Source organism: Cibotium barometz, chromosome 11 (genome assembly GCF_041138505.1).
Source record: "Cibotium barometz isolate CiBa-2024 chromosome 11, ASM4113850v1, whole genome shotgun sequence".
In the NCBI taxonomy this organism is placed as follows: domain Eukaryota; kingdom Viridiplantae; phylum Streptophyta; class Polypodiopsida; order Cyatheales; family Cibotiaceae; genus Cibotium; species Cibotium barometz.
The window spans coordinates 38,720,146-38,734,788 of record NC_141056.1 but is presented as its reverse complement, the minus strand read 5'-3'; the positions used below and the strand labels follow the sequence as shown (position 1 = coordinate 38,734,788).

At 45.1% G+C, this 14,643-nt stretch overlaps 2 protein-coding genes across 3 annotated transcripts in view; both read left to right on the top strand.

Moving 5' to 3' along the window:
• The window catches only part of LOC147634152 (DDT domain-containing protein PTM-like), an 84,267-nt gene that overhangs the window by 36,702 nt on the left and 32,922 nt on the right, over positions 1 to 14,643 (top strand). For both annotated transcript variants that reach the window (XR_015266990.1, XM_086805294.1), the window contains exons 2-5: positions 7,466 to 8,876; positions 8,975 to 9,269; positions 9,359 to 9,483; positions 9,575 to 10,071. Coding sequence is in view for 1 of the 2 variants with exons in the window: in XM_086805294.1 (XP_086661420.1) it covers positions 7,466 to 8,876; positions 8,975 to 9,269; positions 9,359 to 9,483; positions 9,575 to 10,071 (2,328 nt within the window). In the remaining variant the exon portion in view is untranslated. The remainder of the gene's footprint in view (positions 1 to 7,465; positions 8,877 to 8,974; positions 9,270 to 9,358; positions 9,484 to 9,574; positions 10,072 to 14,643) is intronic.
• On the top strand, positions 2,799 to 5,858 carry LOC147634153 (uncharacterized). Its single transcript, XM_086804597.1, has 2 exons — positions 2,799 to 3,610; positions 5,030 to 5,858. Exons 1-2 carry the CDS (start codon positions 2,799 to 2,801, stop codon positions 5,661 to 5,663), a joined length of 1,446 nt encoding a protein of 481 aa, XP_086660723.1. The 3' UTR covers positions 5,664 to 5,858.

Sequence of the window (14,643 nt, the reverse complement as noted above, 5' to 3'; positions counted from 1 at the left end):
CTCAGAAATCAGCACTCTTTTCGTGACGGAATTAATGCACAAACTGAATGAAGATGTGTAGAAAATAGAGAGAGAAAGAAAGAAAGAAAGAAAGATATATTAACGTCTACGAGAGGCCAAAGTCGGCCTATGAGACAAAAAATACAACTGTGTTCTTCCGGTCATCGGAAGAAAAGGAAAAGAAAGAAAAGAAAAAGTGTGCATGTGTTTGGATACAACTGTGAATCATCATGGATCGGTGGAGCCCATATACAAACAATATAAAGGGGGGTGGGGATGTGGATGGAGTGCTAAGGCAAGATGCATCTCTATATGCTGAAGAGGTAGTACAAATACAGTATTGGGTCCCAAATAACCTCTGTAGGGCCCCCACCACGGATGGTGTATTTGCTTTATTAGAATGATGTAAATCTGAAAGAAAATACAGAAATCCTTGACCTTTCTTGGCTGGGAATTCCTATTCTTGACTTGCAGTCCTTCACCCCTTTGCTTAGCACCTTCTTGGCTTGTCTAGCCTCTTTATGCTTGAGCTCTTGGTGAGAAATGAGATGAGATAATGGGATTGTGGGCTCACCCTTTTATACTACTCCAACAATAGCAGTCGGCCAGTTCTAAACCAGGCGGCCAGCATAAAATGTTCCCACGACTGAGTTTTCAGCATTTAATGCTGAAATAAATCACATAAAATGCTGCGTTTTTTTCCCTAACTGGCTGGGCATCATGCGCCTGATTCTGGGTGGCTGGACAATGCTTTTGCAAACATCTTGAGGGCTGGGCAGCCTGTATGGGACCACTTGTGTCCATGATCTCCAGGATGATTCGGGCTAAGGCCTCGGTACCCCATGAGATTATTAGAGCCGAGATGGGAGCACCACCGATCGTAGTCGAGGCTCTTGCCAGATTAGTGTCCTTCATTCATAGCACCTGGGAGCTTCCCCGACACCGGTATGCACGACTTGCTTTAGAGTCCTCTCATCAGCTAGCCATGGAGGGAGACACTTCATGTTGGTATGCGCATATAGCATCCTGGTTTGACCTCCACGGGTTCAGTTTAGACAGACTTCCACCCTTCCAGTACTCTCTGGAGGCACCCTCTCTCACCTTGACACATTTTGAGATTAGTAGAGTCATCAGACAGGACCTCATTCAGTTGGACACTAGGAGGACATGGCTAGAGCCCTCACAGGAGTTGGGGACGAAGATGGCTTTCTATAGAGACCATCTTCTCCGCACCACTGAGGATGGCTTTATACTTAGACCGAGCTACATGGATACCCATCTGTCTCATGGATTGAGGTGCGCCATTGGGCAGACCCGCACCTCTTCACATCAGTTAGAGATAGAGATAGGCAGATTTAGAGGCATGCCTCCAGGGGACAGGATTTGTCAGATTTGTTGGATAGAGCCAGAGACAGAGGAGCACTACATCTGTCACTGCTCAGCATATTATGAGATCCGAGGGCGCTACCATTGCCTTTTCAGAGAGGGATTTGGACCATTGGCTAGAGTCATGGACTATTGTGATCAGCGATGCTTGGGTTTTTATCTCCTGGAGATCCGTAGGCTCAGAGAGTCCATCATCTGGAGCAGACGCCCGATTGGCAGGGAGTCCACACAGAGACAGATTACTGACTTCTTTAGAGGGACTACCCGGGAGGAGACACAGCCGACAGCCAGCAGTGGGCACCCCGGACTCTAGTTGAGAGAGCTATCCAGTTGGGCAGATCTAGACGCCCGAGGGTTCGCGGATCCTCACATCGGAGACGGTGCCTACACCGGAGGATTCAAAGCATCATTGCGAGGCATCGGGCTCGTCGGACCAGGCATCTCACTATGGCAGATATCTTGGCCATCCGGCAGAGACCCATGCTAGAGCTCCTAGGATGATTACGACTCCAGCCATACATAGTTGTACTCACTGTCACTTTTGTACTCCCCCATATTCATGTATTCATGTATCCATGTACTCATGTACCCCATTTTGACTAGTAGCATTAGCTTCCCCCCTACTGATGTATTGTGGGGCTCTCTCTTTTCTTTTCCAGACAGTGTATCAGATGTCACATGGTTGTAACTTTGGTCTCATAGGTCACTTTGGCCTTTTGAAGACGTTAATATAACATTTCATTTCATTTCATTTCTCTCTCTCTCTCTCTCTCTCTCTCTTTGAGCCCACCGAGACAGATACAGAGGCGGTATATATGGGTGGAAGCTGATGGAGAGGCCCCTAGTGGTGATGATCTCACGCATGATGAGGAGTAAACTATCAGTGCCACATGAGAATGTGCGGGCAGATATTGCAAACTTTGCCTGCAATTTTTTTAACACTTACAAATTCGGCCAATTTTGGGCAGTTTTAACATAACGACTCTTCTGGCGTACACTTCCGCTCCTTGCGCGTTGTCGACCAGCACTACACGCCTACGCTCTCGGCTCCCTTGCACGTCTCTACTCACCCACGACGAGGCCCAGCCGCCCAAGGGGCTTCCGACCCACGAGCTTCCGACTCCCGAGCTTCTCTCTACTACCGAGTGAAGGACTTCCTGCCTTCAAGCCTTCGAGATTTGGGAATGGGAAAATCCTCGAGACCGGAGTGGGAGTATGTAACCCGCTTGGAAAAGAAAGGAAGAGGGATGTATCAGTGCAGGTGTAAATTTTGTCCTCGTGAGTGGATAGGTGGGCCTTTGCGAATTCGTGCTCACATCCTAGCCATTTCAGGGCACGGTGTGGACAAATGTGAGCATGCCCCAAAGGATGTGAAAGATATATGCAGGCGATTGCATGTCAAAGCTGACCCTATGTATGGTAAGAAGGCAATTGATGATGCGGTGGGGGATTTGGGGGATGCTGCTCAGGATGTATCAAATGTGGCGGCTTCAATGTCAAATGTATGTGGTTCTTCTAGTACATGTAACGAGGCAGTTTCTGCAAACAAAAGACAAAGAGTCTCTAAGGGTAGCCATTCTCAAGGAAAATTGGGAGCAGCATGGCAATTGCAAGCAAGAAAAAATGCAACAATTGTAGTGCGGTGTTTCTTCTATGCAGAGGACATTGCTCATTGCAAAGTGAAAAGTCCGTATTTTTTGGATATGGTCAAAGCCATTGGCGAAGCCGGAGCCTCATACAAGCCACCTTCATATGAGGAATTGCGTATTAAGGAGTTGAGAGATGAAGTCAAATGCATAGATAGAGATTTGCTTGGCATAAGAGATAAATGGAAGAAATATGGATGTACAATTGTATGTGATGGCTGGTCCGACACCAAGAAAAGGCCAGTCATTAATGTGCTGGCATCATGTATTTATGGCAGTGTGTTTTTAAAAGCCGTTGACACAAGCGGTCAATTGAAATCGGGAGAGTTCATCTTTGGTATCCTTAAAGATGCTATTCTTCATGTTGGTCCTACCAATGTTGTGCAGGTATGCATGGACAATGCATCAAATTGTGTGGTTGCGGGAGAGCTTGTCGAGGCTCAATGGCCTCATATCTTTTTTACGCGTTGCACATGCCATTGTTTGGATTTGCTATTTGAAGACATTGGCAGCTTGACATGGGTTTCCCCCGTTCTTGAGTGGGCAAAGAAGATTGTGAAGTTTATAACAAGGAAGCTGTCATGGCCCTGTGAAAATGGAGCAGGACAAGTGTGAGCATGGTGGTTGCAGAGTCAGAATATTTTATGATTCACATGGGGGGTGCCCGGACAGTGTTTAAGATGTGTGGACATCCCTAGGTGTGAAGGGGGAAACTAAAAACATTAAGTTTTAATGTTTATTGGAGTTTGCCCCTAGGCCTTAGTGGCCCTAGGAACTTATTAAAGTTGGGGCCCTAGGGATTAAATTGGAAAGGAGTTTTCTCTCTCTTCCCTCTCTCTCTTCCCTTTTTGGGGAATCGTGTAGCAAAAGGAGAACTCCCCTCATGCGCTTGAGAACAATCGTGGAAAAGCAAGAGAAGGAGGCGGCTGCTGAAGATCAGTTGGGCTGCTGTTTTTCTGAGTGGAACCAGCCGTACAGCACTGTACGGCCAGTACTGGACACTCTCTCTCTCTCTCTCTTTCTCCTCTGTTGCTGGCGGCGCACAGGATAGCTGCTGGAAACTCTGCGCAGAAGCTCTGTACAGGCTGTACAGATTGTTTTCCAGCACAAACCCTACTGTACGACTGCCGTACAGTGTACGGGCAGTCAGATACAGCACATACAGGTGCAGGCGGCGCTTTTCTGGGTGCTGGACAGACCTGTGTATGCTGATTCAGGCTGGTACAGAAGTGGACAGCAGACTGTTTATGCAAGTACAACGCCTGGCACGTATCCCGAGCCGGTACAGACGGGTACAGTGCTGATTTTCAGATCTGTATTTTCAAGGACAGCATAAGAGTGAGCATCAGGAGGAGGATACAGGCAAGTGCAAGCACACGTGTGAAGCAGGGTTGTGGATTCAAGTGCCTGCAGGCACAGATTGGTGCTGTTGCTTCCTCCAGTGTTGTTTCACGAGCTGAACTTGGTAAGCCTTGACTCTGTTCATCTATCTCTCTTTCTATTGCTTGATGTCTGCTACAGGTATGTGTTATCTGGCTCCTTGTGAGAGGAGGAGTATGGCAGATTGACAAGGGATTAAGACAGGGATTGAACAGCACATGTATGTTTGAGCTGAGAAGATGTATCATGCTCTTGAGTTATGCCAGATGTATGCCCATGGCTGGCCTGCTTTGTGATCTTGGCTGATCAGAGGGAGGCACAGTGTGTTGCTTGAGGACACAGATCTGTGTGCATAGATTCTCTGTGCTGAGAAGGATTTGTGGGCAGTCAGATTGGACTTACAGGTGTAAACTCTTGGCTGGTTTTTGTGTTGTACTCAGCCATACATATTATTTTAATTGAATAAAGAAATACCGCAAGGGGCGCCAAGCTTTGGGGCCAACAGGTGTCGTTGTGTTTTCAGATTTGGGCACTCTAGCTCCAATCTGTGTTTTGTTTCTCATCTAGACTACAAGTGGACGGGTGGTTGCTCCTACCGCACTCTGGTTTTCTATCAGAGGCCGGTTTCAGAAGCCAACTCTTTTGGACATGTTTCGAAGGTACAGCAAGAAGGAGCTTTTAAAGCCAGCAGAGACACGTTTTGCTTACACATTTATTGTATTGTCAAACTTGCTAGATGAGAGAGTCTACACTGGCTTGAGGAAGATGGTTGTAAGCGATGAATGGACAAATGCAAAACAGGTGAAGAACAAAGTTATTGGCTTGGAGATTACAAGCAAAGTGTTAGAGACAAGATTTTGGCAGGATGCAAGGCAGATTGTGAAAATAATGGCACCTATTTTGAAGATTCTTCGCATGGCTGATAGGGAGGGAGCCACCATGGGATTAGTTTATGAGCTCACAGATAGGATGGTGGAAAGCATACAAAAAATGACAGGTGTTGATGAATGCAAATTGAACCAAGTAAAGGCTTTATGTGTTGACCGTTGGGACATGATGCACTCTCCTCTTCATGCCACAGGCTATGTATTGCATCCAATTTGGAGAGGCAAGGGACAAGAAGCAGATGAAGAGGTGCAAAATGGATGGATGACATTTATTGAGCGTTATACGCATGGAGATGTTGTTGAGCAAGGTGCATTGATGGATGAATTGGATAATTACAGGTCATTGCCCACTTGCTCTAGATGAAAGCAGAATGCATGAAGGGGTAAAGTGGTGGGAGTCTTTTGGTGCAAGCACCCCTAAATTGCAACAACTTGCCATTTGAGTGCTTTCTCAAGGAACTACATCTTCCCCATGTGAGAGAAATTGGAGCACTTTCTCACTCATTCATACCAAAAAGAGGAACAAGTTGAAACCTTCAAACACTGAGAAATTGATATACATACATACCAACCTTCGACTTGTTTCCAAAATCAAGGCAAGAGGGTATGAGAAAGTGGAGGTAACTTTGGAAATGATCAACAAGGAGAAAGATGATGAGAGACTTGTTTCTTCACAAGAGGCTCGTGAGTCTATGGAGGATGAGGAAGAAGAGGACATGCATGCAGTTGGTACTGAGCAGGCTGAAGCTGATATTGTTGAGACAGATGAGGATGCTACTTCATCTTCTTCCTCTGAAGAGGAAGATGATGAATGATCACGATTCACCATGTACATGACCTCTCACACACGGGCACTTTTTACCTTGGCTGGACAAGGGTTTTTTCCCCGTGTGAGCACACTTCACTTTTAGTGTGTTGGGCTCTTTGCCTTGGGACTACAGTCTAGTACTCTGACTTATGTACTTCACTCTTTATGCGATAATATGAGTATTGAGTACATTTCCAGCACTCTTGAGTCTTGAGTCTCGAGTCTTAAGTTCTATATTCTAACATCTTTTAAGTTTCAAGCTTTCAAGTTTTTCATTGTGTTTTCAAGCATTGACTTTGAACATTCTATTTCTGCCCAAAAAAATAAAATTTTTACCCGCCACGAATGCGAATGCATCCACCCTTGATGCATTCTTTTGCAAACTCGGCATTCTCGAATGCGAATGCATGAATGCAAAGAATGCTTGCAACTATGGTTGGGGGGGGTTAACACATAGGTTGTATGTAATGCCAAGTTGGATCAACACCTCTTATTGTGAGAAAAGGGGCATGCTGCCAGAGCCTCAAGAAGGCGTCTTGCCGCTTTCGAATGTGGTCAGAGCCATCGTGCAATCCCCCCCCACTGACTGCGGAGGGTATGAATGATGTCGAGCCAAATGCTCCTAATGGACTCCGCAGGTGGAGTGTGGGTACCCTCGATGGCTTCGCTGTATCGAGCTCTCCATGTGTGCCATGTTGCAATGTTACTACAAATCTCCCATCTTCGGTAGTGATTAGTAGATGGGGCTGGGACGGTACTGCCGAAATGTGAAGGTGAGAGACCTGGAGGGCTAGCCCCTCACCTTCCTCTTCATAGGCAATGACAACCTCAGCCTTTGTGGCCCAAGTGAGTGCCCCATGAAATGATCCTAGTTGAGGTCCTGTCCATCGTGAAAAGGCGAGAATCTGCTGCCAAACCTGCTGTAGATAACTTGCCAGGTGGTAGCAATCATTTCTTTGTGTTTCTATGACGCATGTGCAGGCCTGCCTAGTAGTCTGAAGACTTATGGAACATGCACCGATGCAGGCGTGGAGCTCGCTGCAGACAGGACTTGCTAAAACTGGAGATCGATTTCAGATGGCATGAAATGTAGGGCACAAGTAGGGAGTATTGTGTATTGGCTTGTGGCATGGGCATTTCTGAACATTAGGGCTTTTCTACATTTAATATTGGAAATAGCTCTTGGACTTGAGACCCAGAAAGATTTTTTTAAGAGCACAAGAAATCCTAATGTTTGCTTGATAAAGTAGTGGATTCCTGGTGGTTTTGTGCCGAACTGTTTTTCTGTGCTCCCTTATAAATGATCATCTATCACTTGCTAACATTGTCGCTTTTTTTTTTCTCTTTCAATTATGCAGGCTAGAGTCATTGGATTTCACACAAAGTAGCGACAAATATTACAGCAAAGATGATATTTCAGGGGTACTGCAAAGTTTGGAGATGTTGAAGCCTTTCTGTGACAAGGTTGCTAAGGCCGTACGTCAACATTGGGACATGCCTGCAAAAAGTTCAGCTGTTTCCGACAGTTCACGATCACCTCTTGAAGATATGGGTTCTCTTCGGATTCCAAGCAAAGTGGGGCTAGGGAGTGAGCGACCTAATTATGTGGATGTTGAAGATAGTTTGGTGACACAAATAAAATCTGAAACGATTGGTGGAGAGCAGAAGGAAACAGAATCTGATGCTTTATTTCCTAAAAGAATTGTATCTGAGTCTGACAAGAAGCCCTTGGAAATAGAATCCTTTGAAGGAGCTTCGGTATTAATTCCTGATCTAGGCTGTGCTTTACAATGCACACCTTCTGAAATTGTTGTGTCTGAATTTGACACCAAGCCAGCACCAGGAAATATTTCCAATGTTGTGGTGTCTGAACTTGATGCCAAACCCTTAGAAGGAACTCCGGGAAATACTCCCAATGTTGTGGATGATACCAAGCCCTTGGAAGGAGGACCAGGAACTACTCCCAAGCCCTTGGAAGGAGCACCAAGAACCACCCCCAAGACCTCGGAAGGAATTACTCCCCAGCCCTTGGAAGGAGCACCAGGAACTACCCCCAAGACCTCGGAAGGAATTACTCCCCAGCCCTTGAAAGGAACAGCTGGAATTACTCGCAATGTTGTTCAGAACAAGCAATTGAACAGTCAAACCATTGAATACGATCCATATCTTGCACAAAGAGTCATTGATAGAGACTCTAAGGGAAGGTTTTTGACTGCTGTATCACGCGAGCATTTGCATTCTGATCATTTTAAAAAATCAGGGTTCTACATCAATCATTATGTTTTAGGTGATGCAGCAGCTACGGCAGCAGCTAACCTGGCTTTGATGACTGCTGAGCGGACTGCTGCTTCAGAGAAAGGGTTAAAAAAGAAAACAGGGGTAACAACAATTGCTGAACAGCTAAGTGCCTTTCATAAGGCACCTGCACGCTTCTACTGGCCAAGTATTAAGAAAAAGATAATGGAAACTCCTAAAGAACGGTGTGGTTGGTGCTTTTCCTGCAGCAGTTCAAGTTTGAAAAGAGGATGCTTGATGAATCAGGTTGCTACACATCTTGCAGCTGGTGCTGCTTATGTGGCTGGTGGCATCCGACCAACGAAGTCTGGTTCCGGCCATCTGCCTGCTGTTGCTGGATATCTACTTTACATGGAAGACAGTGTGCATAGCTTATTGCTGGGACCTTGGGAAAACTTGTATTTTAGAAAGCTGTGGCGCAAGAAAGTTGAGCAGGCAGTTTCCATTTGTGAAGTGAAGGCTGCTTTGCTAGATGTAAGAGTACTGGTTACTTTTATCATTATTGACCTTTAACGATTTTCTCTTTTAATTTAAGTCGTATGATTTCAATGTGGATTTGTTTTGGCTGTCAGTTGGAGGCACATTTACGTTCAGTAGTTCTTACAGAGGATTGGTCCAAACGTTTGGAAGATGCACCATCCTTGGTTTTAGGTGGCTCTACCACCTCTCTGTCCAATGAATTATTTTTAAGAAAGCCATCCAGCAAGAAATCTACTCGGAGATGTGGTATATCCAGAAGAGGACTCTCCAAAAGCCACGGCAGTGCCTTGGGAACGGTGCAATGGGTGCGACGGGGAAAGGTTGCACACCGGGTATTGGGCTGGGCTATTTTACCTAGCACAATGGCCAGGAAAGCAGGGCGGCAAGGTGCTCTTTTGCACGATCTTTCTTCTTTTTTTCACGAGTGTCATGATCATCTGCTTATCAGGGTATTCTTTTACTTGTGTGTGTTGTAGGTGGGCTTAAGCAAATCACGGGGATCACTTATGCTGAAGGAGAGGAAGTTTCCAAACGAAGTATACAATCTGCATGGCGTGCAAGAGTTCAAGCAGCTTGTACTGTTGCCGAGCTTGCTGTTCAGGTTGAGAGCAGTTAGCAAGGCTTCGTAATTCTTATGTGTTCTTTTTCTTTGTTGTGCGCCTGCTCACACTATGTAGTGTCTGATTTTTCAGCTCCGATGTCTAGATGTGCAATTTCGATGGGACGATCTGGTTTCAAAGATTGAGGTGCATTCAGCTGCAAACGAATGTGAGCATGATAGCATGACAGAGATGGCTAAATCTGGCATTCATGCCAAATTCATCAAAGAGGAGGTGCCTTTATATTTGATAGATTCTACCCTGATTTCAACTCAGGGTTCACGTCAAAATGTTTCTCCTGCAAATCAGGCTATGAAAGATTTTACACAAAACAGTAAAAATCAACAGGTGTGGGTTGATGAGCGCCAAGTGCCGCTCTCTCTTTTGAGAGAATTTGAAGAGAGAGAGCGGCTATCCAGTCAGAGCAAAGCACCAAAGCTGGCTGTTCTACAGAAACATCACATTGATGTGAAAAGGACAACGAAGAAAGACATATTCAAATTTCTTTGGGAAAGGGCTGGCTTCTCCACAGCAACAAAGCTGGTAATGGCAATAACATGTAAATTTTGCAACTTGAAGGTGCTGGCCAGGTGGGTTTTATCTTCTCTGTAGTAACTTGTCATCTTAGACTAGGTGCCTGATGATCTTAATTTATGAAAAAGGACTATAAAGCATGTCCATAGGTTCTAGTTACTGGAAATGGCTGAAACTACGTGGTTTTGGCTCGTTTCAGGGGGTCCAAAGATTTGAAATGTGTTTCAGCCGTTTCCAAAACGGTGTCTCTCGACGGTTTCCCCTGTTTTGGCCGTTTCCCCGACAACACCTGTGATTTCCTTTGCAAAACCCCAATTTCTTGGCAATATTAGCTGCTTTTTTGTTCTTTCTTCTCAGGAGTGGTAGATCTCCCTTTCCCTATTTCTAACCATTTACTCTCCTATTTTCTTGCATCTCCATGTATTTCTCCCTCTTCTTTCCCCTCCCCCTTATTTTACTTCCCCCTTGCATTTCCATGTTTCAACCCCCTTAATATCTCCGTTTCCGTTTTCCACAACTGACACACCTATGAGTTTGTAGGGCACCACCGGCCATTAGATAGCAGCCGTCAATAGGCAGAGTCAGATAGCATAGGTGACACATAGCACTACCATGTGGGAGTGATGACGTGGTTGTGGTGATGTGGCATTGATGTTGTGGCAGTCGAGTATAGGTGGATGTAGTGCCATTGTGTCACATAGCACTCTAGTGCAGGGTGCATGTAATAGATATTGATGTGACTTGTATTAGTTAATCTTTTCAATGAAGTATATGTACCTTTTATAAGTACAAAGGACACATCTATGACATCATTGCTTATGTCATCACACAAATATCTATATATTATTTGGTGACCCCTCTTAGAGGTGGTTCACACACATAAATATATTTGACCAGGCTTAGAAGCCTTCCACACATAGGTAAGACCTTGATTCCCAACAATGCTCCCCGCAAGGGATTACCTCATACTTTGTCCAAGATAAATCTAGGCTCATGTTTTCTCATGCCAGTTCTCGTGGTTAAGGATAAATCACATGGCTCTTAGTCTTACAGGCCAGTTATGGGTCCCTAGGGTAGAGTATACATAGGATCAAGCTAGAGACTCACAACACACAACATATCTGAAAACAACACAAACTTGGACTTTGGAAAGCCCATACATACTCACAAAGACAACACAGAGAAATTTGATGTACACATTTGTGCACTGTGGCACCACATTTTTCATCCCATGAGTAATCTCCACAACTCCTACAGCCTTGTCGATGAAGAAAACCATGGAAAAGCTCTTTCTAGCAAGAAAACTGATATAAAACCTGTTTTAATGGTTTTGTGGGCAATAAAAACCTCCCAAAAGCAGTTTTTAGGGTTTTTGGAGCAGCTTTAGGGTTTTTGAAATTTTCAGTTCGTATAGCTCTGCACATACCCGCACATGCCCGTACGGATCCATACAGTCGGATGGACGGGTGACGATGTGGCACAACATTTGATGGGGAGGCACTTTGAATGAGCGGGCAACGATGAAAAATTCCATGATTTGGTTCATGATCAAGTAGATGATGATGGAGAAGATAATCTCCACGCTTCAATGAAGATGGCAACGCAATGAAGAAGTTCTTCAACTTGATGCTAAAGAGAGGCTCATGCTCCTTTTATACTTGGGGAAGCCTTGCTTTTTGCTAAAAAGTGATACTTTTGCTGTGCTTTTGCCTTTTACTTTGCTTTTGGTCTTTTTAATAGTAAAATTTTACTAACTTTAGTCCAAAGTTCTTGGTCCTTTCTAGCTTCAAGGCCTTGCTTTTTGGTCCTAGAGCTGCTTTTTGAAAAAGCAACTTTTAGCTTTTTGGTCTGGCTTAGTCTCCTCTTTCCAATGGTGTCCTTGGACTTTTTGCTTTTTCTTGTTTTTGACCAAGAATGGTGTTGGGTTTAATGCTGTGTATGCACCCAGGGGAGTGCTAGTGATCATCAGTAGGTTACTGGGGCACTTTTTACTTCAGTTAGTGGAGGTTTTTTCCCCAGTTTAGCTTAGTTTCACTTATAAAGGTTTATAAGTGATTTGGTCCACCTGGCACTATTTATGACCGGACCATGTGAACACACTATTAGGTCACATCTTTTATGTGGCTATTGTACTTCTTTTTATCATGATCAATATATGAGCAGTCGTGTTCCTCTCTCTCACTCTCACGTTTCCTGTTGGTGTACCTTCCAAAACCCTAACCCTAACATCACAACCCTACATTTTGGTATCAGAGCAGGTTCGCCTGCTTTGCCCGTACAGTTCCATGCCATCAGCTGCCTTCGCCTGTCCTGCCCGTACAAGTTCGCCTGCAACTGCCCGTACTGGTTCGCCTGCAACTGCCCGTACTGGTTCGCCATCAACTGCCCGTACTAGCTCGCCATCAGCTTTTCCCTACCCTGCAGCTGTCCGTACAGCTCGCCGTCAGCTGCACGTACAGGCCCTCGCCGACAGCTGTTCCGTATACTGCTCCGTGCACTGGCCGACCACTCTGTTTCGTACAGCAGACAGTAGTCCTGTCCGTACAGGCCCTCGCCATCAGTTCGCCTGCCCGTACAGCTGCAGCTCGCCAGCAGTCTGCTCCGTACATTGGCCGACCACTTTGTTCCGTACAGCCTACAGACGACCAGTATCTGCTGCTGTTCCGTACAGCCTACAGTCAAGTGTACCTACAAAATCTTTTGGGTAAAAATTTACAGCTTTACATGTTTTGAAATTTGGGCATTTTCTCTGTGAGAGTTTTTCTGGCAGATACAGGGAGGTTTTCTTGCAAAGAAACCTCTGCAGGCTTTTTGCAAGGCTTTGGGTGCAGAAATTTTGGGCATTTTTTGGGCATTTTGGCATAGTGTGAGCCACTTTTGTTGCTCTACTCAGTCAGTGGTGCATTGTTTTGCACATTCAGAGGATTGAGAGTGCAAGCATATTTGGGTCAGTTGTACTCAGTGGAGTACAGTTGCTTTCAGGGTTGTTGCTTTTGGGTTTTTTGATACACAGGTACAGCATTGTGCGCTCGCATAATGGCAAATCAGCAGCAGAGTGATGTGTTCACGTACTTGTCTAAGGAAGACAAGCTGGATGGCATGAATTACTTATTGTGGAATTTCATGCTGAGAAATGTGCTCGTGGCAAAAGGTCTTTGGGATTTTGTTAGTGGTGATGAACCATGTCCAGGTCCATTGGCTCCAGAGACTCCTCCCCAAGGGGGTGCTCGTGGAAGAGGACAACAAGCACAGGCACCGGGTCAGCCACAGCCTGTTCAAAGAACAAATGCCCAGAAGACATGGGATGCCAAAGATGCACAAGCCTTATCACTTATTGCATTGTCAGTACAGAGGTCTATCATACCTCATATTCGTTCAGCTGGCTCTTCACGGAATGCATGGGTGACTTTGGAGCAAATGTATGCTGCTCGTAATGAGGCACGGATCTCATTTTTGAAAAGAGAGCTGGAAAACCAGAAGATGCATGAAGGAGATGATATGTCTAGCCACTTGAACAAGCTGCAGGATTTGAGAGAGCAACTCATCAATGTGGATGAGATTATTCCTGAGACATAGCTTGTATCCACCATCTTAAACTCTTTGCCAAGATCCTACTTGGCTTTTCATACCTCTTTGAACCTTAGCATGAGGAATGCTATTGAGCCCCTAAAGTATCAGGAACTTGTTGCTCTCTTGTTACAGGAAGAACATGAACATGAACACAAGTGCTGAACAAGCATTTGTGACAGGTCAAAAAGGGAAAGGCAAGTCTCAGCAAAAGAGTTCAAATCAGAATTCAGGTTATGGTGGTTCATCTCAGGATACCAAGAAAGGTGATGGACAGCCCAAGAAGAAGGAAAAATGCCATTACTGTAAGAAGCCAGGTCACTACATCACAGAGTGTAGGAAGAGGATTGCCAAAGAGAAGACGAAGGAATCTGGGATGTCTGTAAACGATGCCTCTAAAGCTCCTCCGGAGACTGCTTCCTTTGTTGAAGACAGGGATTACTGTTTCTACACATGCAGTTATGATGCCTCTTGGTCTTCATAGGCACTCAGTGTGACTGAGCATGCATGTACTTGGTATTTTGATAGTGGTGCTTCAAAGCATATCACATCTCGCAGGGATTTGTTTTGTAATGTATGCCCTGCCCTTGTTGGCAAGACCGTTCAGTGTGCCAATAATGCTTCATATCCAGTTCGTGGCATTGGGGAGATTCAGCTCACAGCCATTGATGGCTCTATTCTTCGCCTTACAGATGCCTTATATGTACCAGGGATAAAGAAGAATCTGTTGTCCATTTCTTCTTTAGCACAGTGTGGTATGCAAGTCAACTTTGATGATGACAAATGCATGGTCAGAGACAAAGCTAATGCCTTGACCTTGATGCTTACTGGTACATTATGTCATGGACTCTATCAGTTGGATGCATTTCAGCCAGTGGATTAGTCTGCTTATCATGCATTCACTCTTACTCCACCTATGGTTGATGCGGAGTTATGGCATGCTCGCATGGGGCATGTAAATTTTGGTAGTCTTATGCTTATGCAGCGACATAACATGTTGACAGACCTACCTCTTATGGAGAAGCCTCCAGATCACATATGTGAAGGATGTATTTTGGGAA

Bases quoted from the DNA above. Each gene is read 5' to 3' on its own strand.
- LOC147634153 (XM_086804597.1), top strand. From the start codon at position 2,799: ATGTATGGTAAGAAGGCAATTGATGATGCGGTGGGGGATTTGGGGGAT. The intron at 3,611-5,029 runs GTCATGGCCCTG...GTTTTCTATCAG, and splicing joins AAGTTTATAACAAGGAAGCT to AGGCCGGTTTCAGAAGCCAA.